We start from the raw sequence: 15,488 nt of genomic DNA, 5'->3' as shown, positions 1-15,488 counted from the left end.
AATGAGTTACCGAAGGACCTGTTTGTCTCCAGATGTCCCCTGCCACCATGCCTGCAGTGTCACCCTTCGTGAGCCCTGCCTGGTTCCTGGCCCTCTTTGCACACAGCTGGAGCCTGTCTTCTCTCTCCAACAGCAGGCCCTGCCCTGCCCAGACTCTGGGCCAATCACAGACGTAGTCTAGGGAGATTTAAAGGGCCAGGGATGGAGATGCAGGTGACTCAGTCTCCAAGAGCTTGACTGCACAGATCACGGCCCCCTGGGAGTGCAGCGTTGGAGACTGGAGGCCTATCTCAGAGGACAGGTGTCTCCTCAGGAGAGTCTCACCTGGGACTCCAGCCCTTCTCAAGAAAGCACTTGCCCCGGTCTAGAGTTGAAGGCCCGGGAGGTCCTCTCATCCACTATGGCCAGGCCATCCCCTTTCCCTGGGCACCTATAAGGGCCAGGCATGCAGTCTGCTGCCACTGCCGGGGGGGCGGGGGGAGGACAGGTCCACAGAGTAACCCCGGCAGCATGGTCCATGGTGGACAGGGCTCTGAAGGGGCTGTTGGGTCCCAGAGCAAGGACGGCAAAGCAGCCTCAGAGGTGATGTCTCAGCTGAGGTTGAAAGGGCAAGGAAGAAGTTGGGGTGGGACTGTAGAGATCTTCCGTTCAGAGATCCAGAGCCCTCAGCCACATTGCTGGGCTGCTCATCCCCATCCTGGGAGCCTGGTCTTCTTGGAGAAGGGACTGGGAAGTGAGGGGGCAGAGCTGCCCTTTCACACTTAGCTCTCAAGCCCAGCCATGAATCCCCAGGGTCATCAGGTGCTTGTGGACCCAGCCAACACTAAGTATCAGGGGCTGGGCTGGGAACTCAGGGTCCACCTAGTGGGCTCCAAGGCTCAACCTTGCCCCAAAGGGGCTCAGAGTTCTAGTAAACAATCAAAGCCATGGAAACGAGATAGGAGAATTATAGGCCAAGATGCGCAATGGCTGGGGTCCCTGAGCCAGTAGGACCTGTGGGAGGGAATTGTGTCAGGGAGGGCTGTCTACAGCCGGTCCCAGACAGCCCTCATCGCACCTCAAGCTGTCCTGGAAGCTTCCCGGTCTCTGAGGAGGGCAGAGGACTGTCATCCAACCGCTTTAAGTCACCAGCTGAGTGAGCGGTTGTCATGTGGGAAGCAGCTTGGACTGAGGGCTTTGGCGTCCATCGCAGAGGGACAGAGGGGTCTGGGGCTAGTAGTGATCCTGTCTCTCCAGACCTCTGCTTGCCCATCGGTCAAATGGGCGCAGTGCTCCGTGCTGCAGTGGGAAAGGGGAAGGAGAGCGTTGGAAACAGCACATGCAATTGATGTATGTATGGATTGTGATAAGAGTTGTATGAGTCCCCAAGAAAATGATTTAAAAAAAAGAAAAAACAGCACAACTTGTGGTGGTTGATTCTAAAAAGATCAAGAATGGTTACAACTTTGGGATGTACAGAGAGCCCTGTGGATGAGAGCGAGCGAGCAAGAGAAAGAATGTACGTGTGTGTGTGTGTGTGTGTGTGGTGTGTGTGTGCGCACAGACCGGGTCCATTTGGCTAACCTGGAACGGAAGAGGAAGCATCGGCCCCTCCCTGTCTCGGCGCCGCTCCCCAAACCCCAACCCCAGCAGATTGGGCAGCGCAGGTGCCTGCCGTGTCGCGCGTCCCCTCGCCCCCGCCGGCCTTGGCGGTGGCCCCAGCTCCCTGCGGACAGCCGCCCCGCGTCCTCCTCTAACCTCCAGGCCGGACTGGAGAGCGGCGGCGGGGCGGGAAAGTTTGAGTCACGGCGGGGGGCGGGAGGAGGCGGGCCGTGACCCTGCACGGGGTGGGCTCTCGGCCCCGCCTTGGGCTCCCAGCAGGGGGACCCGGCCGCCAGCCCCTGCCTGCGCACAGCCGGCCCGACGGCAGCTCTCCGCGCGCCGCTGCAGCCCCGCATCCCGCGACCCCCGCGACCGCCCGCTGCAGCCCCTCGGCCGGCCGCGCGCAGCACCATGCTGGCGCCGCCGCTCTGGCGGCTGCTGGTGGCCGCGGCCGCGGTCTCGGTGGTGACAGGCGCGCCCGAGTCCGCACTGCCCCGGGCCCCGGGGGACGCCACGCTGGCCTTCGTCTTCGACGTCACGGGCTCGATGTGGGACGACCTGCTGCAGGTGATCGACGGCGCCTCCCGCATCCTGGAGCGGAGCTTGAGCGTGCGCACCCGCGTCGCCAACTATGCGCTGGTGCCCTTCCACGACCCAGGTAGTGTCCCCGCGACCCCCACTCACCCGGCCCCTGCGACTGCGCACAGGGCGCCTTCTCTGCTGGTCCGACCTGCTGGGACCCTTTGGGGGCAGGTCTTGCCTCTGCCCATTCCCTCCTGGGGAGCCCTTCTCTCTAGCGCCCCTCAAATCCTACACAGACATCTCCCGAGCGCGCGACTTTAGCAAGAGCACTGCACTTTGCCCATTTATGATATCCGGGTGCGACTCTTGGAGAGACGTTGAAAGGAGGTATTGTCCAGGACCTCGCAAGAGAGCGCTCCCAGGATTGGTGTTGGCTTACTTTTGGTTACAGTACCTGGGTCCCAATTCCACCCGGGACTTTGGAAGCCAGAAAAGTTCCAACACAGCACAGGGGCCCCAAGATGGTCGGCACAGAGGGAGCCAGATCACCCTGCCCATTCTTGCCCCTCACCTCTTCCTGGGGAAACTGAAGCCTTGCCCAGGTGAACCCACTCTTTGCCTGCCCAGTCCTCACAGCCACCCCACCCATCCTGCCCCTGCAGGCAGCACCCCTGCTTTCAAACCTGGAGAAGTACCCTTCTTTTCAGCAGAGAGTGAGGGGCCCAGCGCTGGAAGGGGTCCTTAGGAGATCCCACGTAGCGTGTGTTTGAGGTTTCCAACCTTCTTGCCTCTCTTGTACAGAAAATTCTCTCTTGCACCCAAATACAGTGAACATCTTTATGGCCACCAGCTAGAGCTGAGCCTGATATGCTCTGTTTCCGTTACCGCGTGTCTCCGTCTGCCCACTCCTCCATCCAGGAGGGTGTTTTAAAAGCACATCTGCACATTCTGCAGCTCTCTGGCCAAGTTGTTCTGTTCACGGTTCTTGTGCTGAGAAAGTACACCTTGACCCACGGCTGCAGGAGTTAGGCTGCCCTTCCACCAGCATTTATAGTTCTCAATCGCCACGCCATGGCAGATATTTGCAGTGGGCAGGTAAACTATGCAGTCTTCAGGCTGTGCGTATTGCAGGGGGTGGGTGGGTGGGGTGTTTAGGGTTGCCTGCTTTCAGAACGTCTGGACTCCCCAGAGCTCTGTAGCCCCAAGTCCATTAGCCAGAGGTCTGGAAAAAGATTTCTAGGAACATCAACAGGATGACAGGATCCTGCTGTGGTTGGGGGGTGGTGTTGGGGGAGGCAGGGAAGCTCCTGGTGGTGGTGAGGAGGAGGAGAAGGAGGAGGAAGAGGAGGAGGAGGAGCTTCCTCTTCACAGCTAGCTCTACCTCTCTGTACCTCCACTGATTTCATCCACTTTCCCCATTGTTCTCTGGCTCTCCCAGCATTCTTACAGAGACCATATCTTGCAGAGACCATATCTAGTTGGCTCACTTACTAATCTTTCATGTTTTTCAACACATCAAAAATTCAGCTTCTAGGTGTGGCTGCCATCTGACCCTCTCCCAACCCCACAGCCCCTCCCGACAGTCGCGGACAGGGTCAGAGGACCTAGTAGGGTGGTAAATGTTTAGTGGGGAGTCTGTTCCTAATCTTAGAGTTGTGTAAACCGGAGGCTCAGACACTGATGGGTTGACCGAAGACCTCCTGCTACAGTGACATAATTTCTGACTTACGTGTTTCTAAAATACTTAAGTTGCAAGTCTTTCCGAGCCAGGCACGGTGTCCCCAGACCCAAGCCAAGGCCCCCACCTCTGGTCACCAGCTTCACCAAGCCTCCTTTTCACCTAGCAGCCTTTCCCTTCGCGGGGCTCATCCTGTCATCCCAACCTCCAGGAAGCAAAATGCCAACTCCTCCCATCTTATCCCCCAAACTACTTTCCTCAAAGACCCAGGTCCAGAGGAGGAGGGGCACTTCAGGGTGTATTGAGCACGTGCGTGCAGACCCTATGATGGGCCGAGTATGTGACAAGGCACTGGCAGCGTGTTGGGGACAGGTCAGCAGAAAGTGTCTTAGGTGCAGCTCCTGGCCATCCACCAGCAAAGGAGGGGACAAACAGAACGCTATCTGAGTACCAAGCATTGGCACAAAGTTTGAAGGACATGAACAGGTATTTGTTGGGTTTTGTCCATGAGCTGGCCACTGCGAGTTGGGGATACAGCAAGGACAATGGGTTCCTCAGCCCGACTGCCTGGTTAATGGCTGGAGGATGACCTGGTTGATCTGTGGGGACACGTTTGTGGGGAAGACAGGGTGTAGGAGGAGTTTCATGGGAAGCGTGGGGAGCGGAGCGAGGGGTTCAGCCATGCCTGCCCAGAGAGTTTGCAGCGGTCGATTTCCTTCCATGGGGCGTGGGCAGCTCTGGAGACTTCAGAGCAGGGAGTGGAGCCGTGGGTCTATGGGTTAGGTTGAGCTGCGTCTTTTGCATCAGGAAAAGGAATTCCCTTTGGAAAAGAAGACCTTGACGAACAGAGGTTTTAGATCCCTAGGATGGCATGACGAGAGGTGCTTTTGTGTTGTTGTTGTTTTTAAATAGGAAGTCCTATTTGAGCCCCAGGAAATGGGTAGAAGCCAGCCTGGCCTGAGTGGCACACATGTGGAAATAGACTTTATGACTGGTGCTTTGGAAATTAAAAATTAATTAAAGTCATATGTGACCAGAGTAGAACGTTATATGTTGACCCACTATGTCATTTTGGAAGGAGCCCTCATGGCCCAAAGGTCACACACGTGGCTGCTTGCTGGAAGACCAGTGGTTTGAACCCACTAACTTCTCCTCCAGAGACTAGATCTGGTGATTTGCCCGGATCAAGATTTCAGCCCAGGAAAGTCTATGGTGTAGTTCTCTCTGTCCTGTACGGTCGCTTGGGGTTGGAATCGACTCAACCACACAACAACAACATGTCATTTGGCTGAACATTGAGCTCATTTTTCTTTTTTCTCTAGTACAGTGCTGAAGAAAAAAAATACTCTTATGTGCAAATCTGTTTGCATCGTTGATTGTGTGTGTGTTTTCTTGTAGAATTAAGTTCTGAAAAGTGGAATTCCTCGCCCATTTTTAAGGCACAGAGTAGCTCATTATCCAGAATGTTCTGCCAGCTTGAACATTCTCTACCCACATTGGTGGGTTCATTTCAGTGTGGATTTCCCTACGAGGAATCAGGAACAAAACATCGCCTCACCCTAATTGGAAGAGTAAGGGGAGGTCTCATCTTTTCCATTTTCCTGTGAGGTCCCTACATTTTCAAACGTGTGCTAGCCTTTGTGTGTGTGGAGTTCTTGTGTCACCGCCAGTTCTTTGCTCCGCTTCCCTTTGGAGTTTTCGTGGTTTTGTTATCCGCTGACAGGAGGATTTTACATGGATGGAACTGAGTGTGTGAGTGTCTGTGTGTCGTTAGTTTGCATATGGCTCGTAATTTTCTTGCTTCTTATGCCTTCTGATATTGTGTGCGATCCTTACTGTTCTGAAGTTTTAAATGTTTGGGTAGAGAAATCTATGGACTCATTTCCCCCTTTGTGATTTCTACACTGGGCTACCTAGAAAATTCATAAAGCCAATTAGATAGGTGTGCCAAGTTCTAATATGGCCTCTCTTTCTCGTATCATTTAATCCTCTAGCCCAGAATTTAACCCAGCCCCACCCCCCAAAAAAGAAAAAAAAGTTACACGATAGAAAAAAAGAATCTAATAGAATTCCTTTAGAATGTTCTAAATTGACGGTGCAGGGTATTTTCTCAAACAGTTCTGCCTTTCCATTCATTCGGAGCCTACCTGTGTTCCACATGACTTCATCTCCTAGGAGTTTCCCGACCTTATTCCGTCCCATTGTATGACAACACTTGTGCCTGAAACACATGATGCTAATCATATAATCGTATAATATAGTTAATAATAGGGTGACTCTTTCCTCATAGGACGTCTCTCCCCAATATTTATGTGGAAGAGACTTTTCCTTTGAGAAGAGTTGTCGTCTACAGAATGAGTGTGACGGCAGCCACTCCCCACCCCGCCCCGTTCCTCTATTGCTAACTTCGTACTCAGCGTGGTCCGTCGTCACAGCTAATGTGATGCGTTACTAAAGTGAAGTCCCCCCTTTATTAAGATGCTCTCAGTTTTTCTCCAGTTCCCTTTTCTCTTCTAAAGACACACCCAGGACGCCCCAGAGCAGTTAGTCACCATGTGTCTCCTTAGGCTCTTCTCGGTTGTGATTGGTCCAGATGACCTTGACGATTCTGAAGAGAACTCAGTCCCTGTCATCCAGTCGATCCTGACTCATAGCGACCCCACAGGGCAGAGGAGTACCGGCCTGGTTTCCAAGGTTGCAAATCTTTATGGAGAGTCTCCTTGCCACACCACCCCCCCCGCACCCCCACCAAAGAGCAGCTGGAGATTTCGAACTGCTGACTTTGTGGTTAGCAATCCATTGTGTAACCCAGTCCCTACTGCCACCCCCCTCCCCTCCAACCCCAGAGCTGCTTTTGATGAGACGCTTCAGAGATTTCATAGAATGCCCCACAATTTGTACTTGTCTGCTGTCTTTCTAGTGGGGACACTCAGGAAATGTATTTGGGGGAGGAAGATCCCAGGGGTGAAATGCTGTTTCTGTCACTTCATGTCAAGGGTGCAGACTGTCAGTGCCACTTGTGCCGCCGTTGACCTTGAACCCCTGGATGAGGTCATGTTTGTCTGATCTCTTCCCCCTTCCCTCCGCAGCCTGTATTCTTCTCGGAAGAAGCAGCACAGACCATTTATAGCTCGACTGCGCGGGAGCTTCGTTGGCTCCTCCGCGGTTCCTGATGCCACCATTTGTCAGCATCAGTGTGAGCGCAGGATATTTGTTTTCTACTCTGGGTTGTCATGGAATAATACGCCTTTCTTTGCTTTCTCAAAGGGCTTGGGCTTTGGTCCCCGGGGAGCTGTTTGCCAGTGGGATCTTGTGTTCATGTGACAGACTCTCATAAGTGTGTGTGTGTGTGTGTGTGTGTGTGTGAATGCTGGCTGACTTTGGGGTCGACAAAGTGTTCATCTTGCATATATCCCACCCCAGTTCTAGAATCAGCCATTTCTCCCGAAAGTCCTGGCTTCTTTGATTGGAAAATGGTGTTAGAAACCCAAATTGGCATACGTGTACTCTTCCTGTTGCTGGCATATGCATGCGCTTGCCTCTAGGTCCGCCCAGTGCACAGAGCAAGGACATTTGAGGCGACTTCAAAACTTCATGGAAAGAATTCCATCATCTTTCCCCAACTGTTTGAAACTCCCTCATCTATGTGGTGTTTAAACAGTTTGTGGGAAAATGGAGTAGAAAGATAATGGAATTGTCCCGCGAAGAACTTGAAGCCCCTCCTATAGATCATGTACATATACATACTTCTCCCCCAAAATCTGTTTAAATAAACCTTCCCTCTGAGAGGTGCTGTCGATTTACACAATGAGAGTGATGGCAGTCTAGAAAAGTCCCATGGAGCGAGCCCCCTACCCGTTCCTCTTATTGTTCACGTCTTACATTAGTGTGGCCCGTCGTCGCTGCTACTGCAAGCATTTGTAAGGCAAGTTCGCTCCACCTCACAGGGAGCCTGCAGGATAGACAGAGTAGAATGGCCCTGCCAGGTTTCCAAGGCTGGAAGCACATGGCTCCATTTTCTCCCAAACTATGGACCTCTGGGTTGGTGGTTGAGCTTTTGAATGACACTCCACTGGGACCCTTGGGATAGATGCTTCCATCTAGAACTACTTCTATCTGCAGCTACCCGTATCTATATTAAACCAAGCAGGAATTCTTAGGGATGGCTCAAGCCCTAATCGATGACCCCATGTCGTTCTAACTTCCTCCCCTTGCTTGTCCATAATCTTCGCCAAGGGTGACAAACAAACGTAGCCTTCGGCATCCTCCGCTCACCATTCATTTCCGTAATCGGCCAATTCCTGCCTTCGCCTCATAGACCCCACTCATGGTCTTTCCACGCAGATAACTTGCCCACACATGTATCACGGAGAAATGATGAAATGAAGTTGGCAAAAAAATGTTGAAATGTGCATGTTATGAAACTTAGGTCAACACTTTATAGTCTGCTTTATTTTTCATGCTTCCCCTTTTCAAAATGTGTTTGGATGCGCTCAAGTATTTATGCTTTCTGATGAAATATAGAAGAAGTTAGCCAATTCCTGGTGTGATATTTGCTGTGGAATTGTGCTACATCTTGATTTGGAGAAGACTCATCATTAAAAAGAAAAAATGAAAAATAACATGTACTTGTTCCCATCCAAGAGCATGGCATGCCTCCTTCTGTGTTCATGTATTTGTTTCCTTTAGTCAAGATTTATAGTTTTATTTCTATAGTTTCCACCTCCTTCTATTTAACATCATCTCTAAATATTTTGTCTTCTGTTGCTACTTTGACCAGGATATATATTTTCCTCATGACATTTTTTGCAAATGAGTATTGCTAGTGTGTTGGAGAGGAATTCGCTTTCATGTATTTATTTTGTTTCCAACTTTTCTCCTGAAATTTTCTTTTGTTTTTTAGCTGGTTCTAATTTTCGGGTGGAATCTTTTTGAGTTTTCTAGGTTGACAACAGAGCGCCTGCAAATCTTCCAACGTGTTGTCTTCTCTTTTCCAAATCTTGGCTGGTTTTAAATGTGTGCCTCCTTTCGAATGACATTAAATCACCTTGGTGGCAGCTGCCATTCCTGGGGAGCTTCTGATTTTACACCCTGCTGGGACCTTGACGCTGGGTTTGACACTTCATTCGTCAGGCAAAGGGTGACAACTGTAATTTATTTAAAGCAAGAAAGAAGAGAGGGAAAAAAACCCAACCAGTCTGGGTACTGCATTTTAGCAAGTCACTTTCTGGCTTTTATTGAGATATTTGTAGAGGGCTTTTCCTGTTGACCGATTGATGTGATTTCTTAATTTTTAACTGTTTCCACATTCCTTGCTTAAGCCCTGTCACGGTGTATTAGTCTTTGACTGTACAGCTGGATTCTATCTGCTAGGAGTCTGGTTAGGCTTTCCTGTTTCATTTCAGTATGATTAGCAAGGGGTGTTCTTTCTTTGTGCACTGTATTAGACCGGGTAGACTAGAGAAACAAATCCATAGACACTCATGAGTATAAGAAAGGGATTTATATGCAAGAACAATGGAATATTGAGAAAACATCCCAGCCCAGATCAAGTCCATAAGTCCAATATTAGCCCATTTGTCTGATACCAATCTATAAAGTCCTCTTCAGACTCACGAAACACATGCAATGCGGCTGGATGCAGGACGAGCACAGGCCAGTGGGTGCAAAGTCTTTGGGATCCAGTGGCAGTAGAAGCATCTCAGCAGAGGCAGGGGTTTCCGTGTGGCTCCTCCAGTTCCCAGGGAACAGGGTCTATCAGCATAGTGACATCTGTCTTGTCAGTAGAGTGTCTCTCAGGGAGTGAACAGAGTGTCTCTCTCGCCTCCAAGGAGGAAAAACCAGATTTTTCCAGAATTCTCAAGAGAAAGCCATGCCCACACAGAGGCCTCATGGGCTATGATCCAATTGACAGACTAGACTCCACCCCTTCACTCTTAATCCTCTCAAGTCCCAAATTGACAGCAGATGATGTAACTACCACAGGCCACCCCTTGTCAATTTGACACTTTCACATAACTCTATAGCCACCTATGATTTTCAAACAAACAATAATAAAATCTTATCTGTACTTAACAGGTTAAAACTAAAAGGTATGCAATTCAATGTGCGCCGCCCTCATTTAGACTCTATAAGTGAACAAAACAAAAATAGACTGTGCCTAATAATTGCAATTAAGTAACACCTACCCCTTGATCTTATGATCCTATGAATATATTCCCCCACCTATGAAAGTTTGTAAGCCAACCACTCTCACTTCCTTGGAGACTCTCTACTGACAAGGTTGACTTCCTGTGAGACGTCCCTGAGGAGAAGCCACACGGACCTACCCTGTGCAGCCCCCTGGGGCCGGAGAAGCCACATAGAGACATCTTCCAGCGCTGAGATGCTTAGACCAGCACTGGATCCACAGGACTTCCCACCCACTGGCCTGCGCTCGTCCTGCATTCAGCCGCATTGCATGTATTTCGTGAGTCTGAAGAGGACTTTCTAGATTGGTATCAGATATACGGGCTAACATTGGACTTATGGACTTGATCTGAACGGGGCTGGGGTGTTTTCTCAATGTCCAACTCCTCTTGTATATTACCCTCTTTCTTATCCATATATGAGTTTCTATGGACTTGTTTCTCTAGTCTCCCCGCACTAACACATGCACTCTCTCCAGGTTTGGCTTCAAGATGGAGGCTTTTCTTGTTTCCTGTCAATAGCTCCTTTCCTTCAAAAATCACAACATTAATACGTAAAAGATATTCTTAGAAGCCCAGTAGCATAGTGGGCTATGCACGGGACTGCTAACCGCCACAGGTCTGCGGCTCGAATCCACCAGCCACTCCATGGGAGGGAGAGGAGGCTGTCTCCTTCGGTAAAGACAGAGCCTCAGAATGCCACGGAGGCAGTTCTCTCAGGTTCTCCAGGGACCCTGTGAGCGGGAGTCAGTTTTTTGTTGTTTGTGAAATAGTTTACTTTCAAGAGATGCAAACGTTTTAATACTTCGATGGCCTTCTAGACTGTGTGTGTGTGTGTGTGTGTGTGTACTTGTTAGTTGCTGTGGGGTTGGTGCCGGCCCATGATGACCTCAGATATAGCAGAAGGAAGTGTGGCCCGACTCTGCACCTTCCTCAGGGTCGTTGGTGCATTTGAGGCCACTCTTGTCACGACTGGGTCAGGCCATCCCATCCAGGCCGTCCTTGGTGTCCAGGACCCTCTACCACACCAAACACGGAGTCCTTTTCCAGGGAAGGCTCTTCCCTGACCACATACCCGAAGCCAACAGGATGAAGGCTCTCCATCCTCACCTCTAAGGGATAGTCTGGTCGTATTTCTTCCAAGATTCATTTGCTCGTCCATAAGCACACCGATCTCTTTAACAGAAGCAATGGAACGATCGTCCGCCTCTTGTTTTGCGTTTTGTTTTTCTCCCATCATATACCAGCGATATATTTTTTGGGTCAGGAAATACAGAGCATGCCAGACCACCCCACTCCCCCCACCCATTTTTCAAACACTCCTTTACTGACAACCCCACTGTTTTTGATGACAGGTGAGATTATCTTCGTTTATCCAACCATCCTGCTATTGTGGAAAGTAGGCTGCTTTTGATTTCGTGACACCCCCCACCACCTGCCACACACACATTTGCAGATATGACAGGGTCGATTCCCGGGAGTGAAATGAAGTTGCTTTGTTGAAGCATATGAGCATATTCCAGTTTGACAGAGCCAATCAAATTGTCCCCCAACTTACTGAACCCCTTTGCTCTCTATCTGTTTGAGTGCATTCTCCCAATGCCCTTGGCAGCTCAGGGACCTGACCCCCCTCCCTCCCATAGGCCAGACACAGCGCTTTGCTTTAGCGTGCATCTGCTTGGTGGTTGTGGAGGTTGTGGGTTCTAGGGTTTTCCTGCTCCAGCCTCTGGGCAGCCAGGTGTGCTGTCCTCCGGGAGGAGGTGGTCCTCCTTCCCTCGAGGGTGAGGATGGAGGAGGATGGAACGTAAGGGTCCAGTCTTCAGAATTTTCCAGGGGCTGTGATGGCTTGGACTCAGCTGCATCCTCTGATGAGTGTGTGTGAGTGAGTGAGTGTGTGTGTGTGTGTGCACGCGCGCCGTGCCTGTATGCGTTGCAAGTATGCACATGTGTATGTACGAATGTGTAGAGGTCTTTACTCTCTAGGTCTGAGTGACTTGCTGTAAACCAGCTTCCCTTCATGAAATAGAAAAGACCAGTCTTCGCTGTGAGGAGAACCCCCGCCAGGGCCTGTGCTGGGAGGCTGGCACGCTCGGTGCCAGGGAAGTGTGAGCCGGATAGGCAGGGCACTGCCATCTAGAGGCTGCCAACCTGGGGGTGAGATCGCGCCTCCCCATTGGATGCCTTCTGCCCGGGTTTCCCCTGCCAGGGGTCTGTGCAGTGGAAAGAGGCCTGATGGGGGCGGCGTGGACAGGAGGAGAAGCAGAGCAAGAGTCGGGGTGGAGGGTGGGCTGGGGGCATTTGGTTAACTTTTATATCATGGGTCAGTCTGACTCTCCCTGACCCTTCACCGACTCCCGAAGCCAATGGACAATTCTTGAAGACTTTCTGTGGGCCTGGCATAGTCAGGCGGTCAGGATCTGGCGGTCAGCCAGCTTGCTGTGACCTCTCCACTCTGCCAGGCAGGCCCGCAGCGGAAGCTGAGCTCCTAGCTCTCAAGTCTCAGCAGCAAGGGGAGGGAGGCGGCAGTAGGAGTGGCAGGGTGGGCGGGGACAGGGTTGAGCTGATGTGGCAGTGCCAGGCTCAGGGGAAAGACTATTGAATCGCCAGACGAGTCCCTTCATCCACTTGGGTCTTGGGATCATCCCAGCTTCTTCAGAGTCACTTGCCCAGTTCTACCGTGTCTGCCCTTAGAAAGGATTTTCAAGGGACACGTGGCTGCGGAGACTTGGGCTCAGGAGCCATGCGGATTCTAAAAGGCTAGACGTCATTCTCTTGAGAACTGAGTCTCCAAGAGGGAGGCACTGGGTCCACCCTGGTGGCCAAGTGTGGCACCCAAGGGTCCCTCTGCAGCTGGAGAAGGGGATGTGGGTGTCCAGGGTCAGACTCAGGACTCAGGCCCTGCTTTTGAGTCCGGAGAAGGGGGCTCAGACTAGCCAGGAAGAAGTCTCAACGTCAGGGTTTTCTGAGCGCTAGGCTCCACGCTCCAGCCTACAGCCTTGCCCATCTGCCTTCCCCACGCTGGGACCCATGAGCCTGGGTGAAGGTTGAGCAGCAGCCACAGGCCCAGGAAGCCCTCAGCATGAGCGCCACACCTTCCTCTCTCGGAGTGGAAAAACCCTGCCTTGAGATGGTGTTGGGCCAGGCTCCTGGGAATCATATGTCTGAGGGTGGCTTGAGTGGAGCCAAGGTCATGGGTTTAATCATTTCTGAGGCCAGCCGTCCCTGCTTTGAGGAACTGCACGCCACAGCTGCCCAGCTGTTTGGCTAGTGACCACCTTCAGTCACGAACCTCCCCCCTCCCCGCACACCCAAGAACTGGGGGACGGGACTGGCGGAGTTTGGAGCATCTGCAGCTTCATGTCTGGCTGACAGCTTGGCTCTGGGGTCAGAATGACCCACATTTGAATCTCTGCTTCTTCCTTGATGTGAGTCCTTGGATATGTTGTGTTACCTCCTGGTCGTAACTTTTCTCATTTATAAAACGGGGGTAATAAATAGTAGACTGCTGAGCTTGCAGGAAATGTGTTATGACCAAACGTGGGTCAAGTTCACCGAGCAAATGCTAGTGCTTAGTAAGTGGCAATGTCAATGGTGGCTATCATCTCCATCACCGTCACCGTCTTTGAAGGCAGTGCAGCTCAAAGCGCAGGGCATGGGCTTTGGGGCCAAACAGAAGTGAGTCTGCCATTAACTACCACGTGTTAGTATCCGTGTGACCTTCACCAGGGACTCAACTCTAAGAGACAGGGAGATGGTAATGAGAATGACCTCATGAGATGTTCGAAGGAGTTAGGGAGCGAAAGAATGTCAAATAACGTAATTAAGTAAAAAAGTAACATCTTATCATTTGAGCTCCCTTTGGAGCCATTTTAAAGCTGTTTCTGTTTAAAAAAAAAAAACAAGTGAAGGGGAAATACACGTGAATTAAGGCCCTGGTGACCCTCCTCTGACCATGGACCAGTGTGCTAGTCCAGATAGACTAGAGAGACAAATTCATAGACACACTCGTATGTGTATCGAAAGAGCTTTATATACAAGAGCAATCGAATATTGAGAAAACATCCCAGCCCAGTCCAGATCTAGTCCATAAGTCCAATATTAGCCCAGCTGTCTGACTTCAATTTATAAAGTCCTCTTCAGACTCAAGAAACACATGCAATGACGCTGAATGCAGGATGATCACAGGCCAGTGGGTGGCAGTCCTGTGGCTCCAGTGGCGGTGGCGCAGCTCAGCGCTGGCAGGGCTTCCACGTGGCTCCACGTGCACTAGGTAGCTCCATGTGTCCCATCAGCTGCAAAGGCTCCCAGGGGAGTCAGCAGAGAGAGAGTGTCTCTTGTCTCCAGGGAGGAATACAGGAGTTCCCAGAATCCTCAGGAGAAGGCCATGCCCACACAGAGGCCTCATTGGCTATACAATGATTGACAGGCTAGACTCCACCCCTTCACTCTTAATCCTCAAATTGACAACAGATTGTATAACTGCCACAACCGGGGATGTGACTAGTCTTGCTAACACGCACGATGCATAGCCAAGTGGATTGTTCCACATGCAGTCAGATTAAAATTTAGCACTCTATCATTTGAATCTCCCATATGAGCCCTTTACATGGATCCTAGTGTTTAATATCTTTCTCCTTTCTTTTTGATTGAGGTTTTTATTACTTTACTTTGTTGTTAGCTTAAAAATAAAAAAAAATGTTTTCTGTATCTGAGATCCAGATAGGTACATCTACAGAGACGGTAACTGGATCAGTGGTCCCTTGGGGGTGTGGTAGGAGAGGTTGTGGGGGAATGGGGAGCTAATAACGAGCACAAGAATGAAGAAAAGGTTCCACAGCAGACTGCACTGGGGACTGTACACCCCCTCTCGATGTGATTGAACTATTGGATTGCGTATGCGAATTCTATGCCAATAGAACTGTTGGGGAAGAAGAATGATGAGCAGGTAGAGGCTGTGGCTTCCGCCCCCACCTCTCTCACTGCCACCATTACGCCCCTCCTCCGCCCCCCCCCCCCATCCTCATCACAATCACATTGGGATGTACGGGGTTGGAGCTCTGAGGGCAGACTAGCCATGCCTGGCCAGGAGGGAGGAGGGGGACAGTGAGGAGCTCCTGGGGACCCTTACACATCCTGCCCGTCCTGCTGCCTCCTTTGCTGTCTTCTTAGAACACAGGTCTTGACGTGGCTGTCTCCATGCCGTGTCAGAAACCTCTTGAAGGATTGGTATGAGTTGGCATCAACTCGATGGCAGTAGGTTTGGGTTTTTGGCTTTTAGGGGCCTTGTTGGGGATTCAGGCTGGGGTGGCTTGCTGGAAGAACCTTCCTCTTTGCTCAGGGCATGGGATCTTCAAGGACATATTGGTGATGAGTCAGCCACCCTCTCCCCACCTTTCAGCCACAGATCCAGCCACCTAGAGTTTGGGTTTCTCAATTGAGGTAGTTAGTTTATTGTGCCAACCTGGCCGATAAACACATGTGTGGTTAATTGAAAGGCTAAGAGATAAATGGCTCAGTGA

General features: G+C 51.0%; 1 protein-coding gene across 1 annotated transcript in view; it reads left to right on the top strand.

Annotated features, from left to right (window-relative positions):
- Nucleotides 1–965: 965 nt before the first annotated feature.
- HMCN2 (hemicentin 2) overlaps nucleotides 966–15,488 on the top strand; it is a 166,454-nt gene continuing 151,931 nt past the window's right edge. Inside the window, exons 1-2 of the mRNA XM_075559554.1 lie at nucleotides 966–986; nucleotides 1,861–2,239. Of these exons, the coding sequence (XP_075415669.1) occupies nucleotides 966–986; nucleotides 1,861–2,239 (400 nt within the window). The remainder of the gene's footprint in view (nucleotides 987–1,860; nucleotides 2,240–15,488) is intronic.

This window comes from Tenrec ecaudatus, chromosome 10 (genome assembly GCF_050624435.1).
Source record: "Tenrec ecaudatus isolate mTenEca1 chromosome 10, mTenEca1.hap1, whole genome shotgun sequence".
NCBI lineage: Eukaryota > Metazoa > Chordata > Mammalia > Afrosoricida > Tenrecidae > Tenrec > Tenrec ecaudatus.
This window is presented reverse-complemented; position numbering and strand designations above follow the sequence as displayed.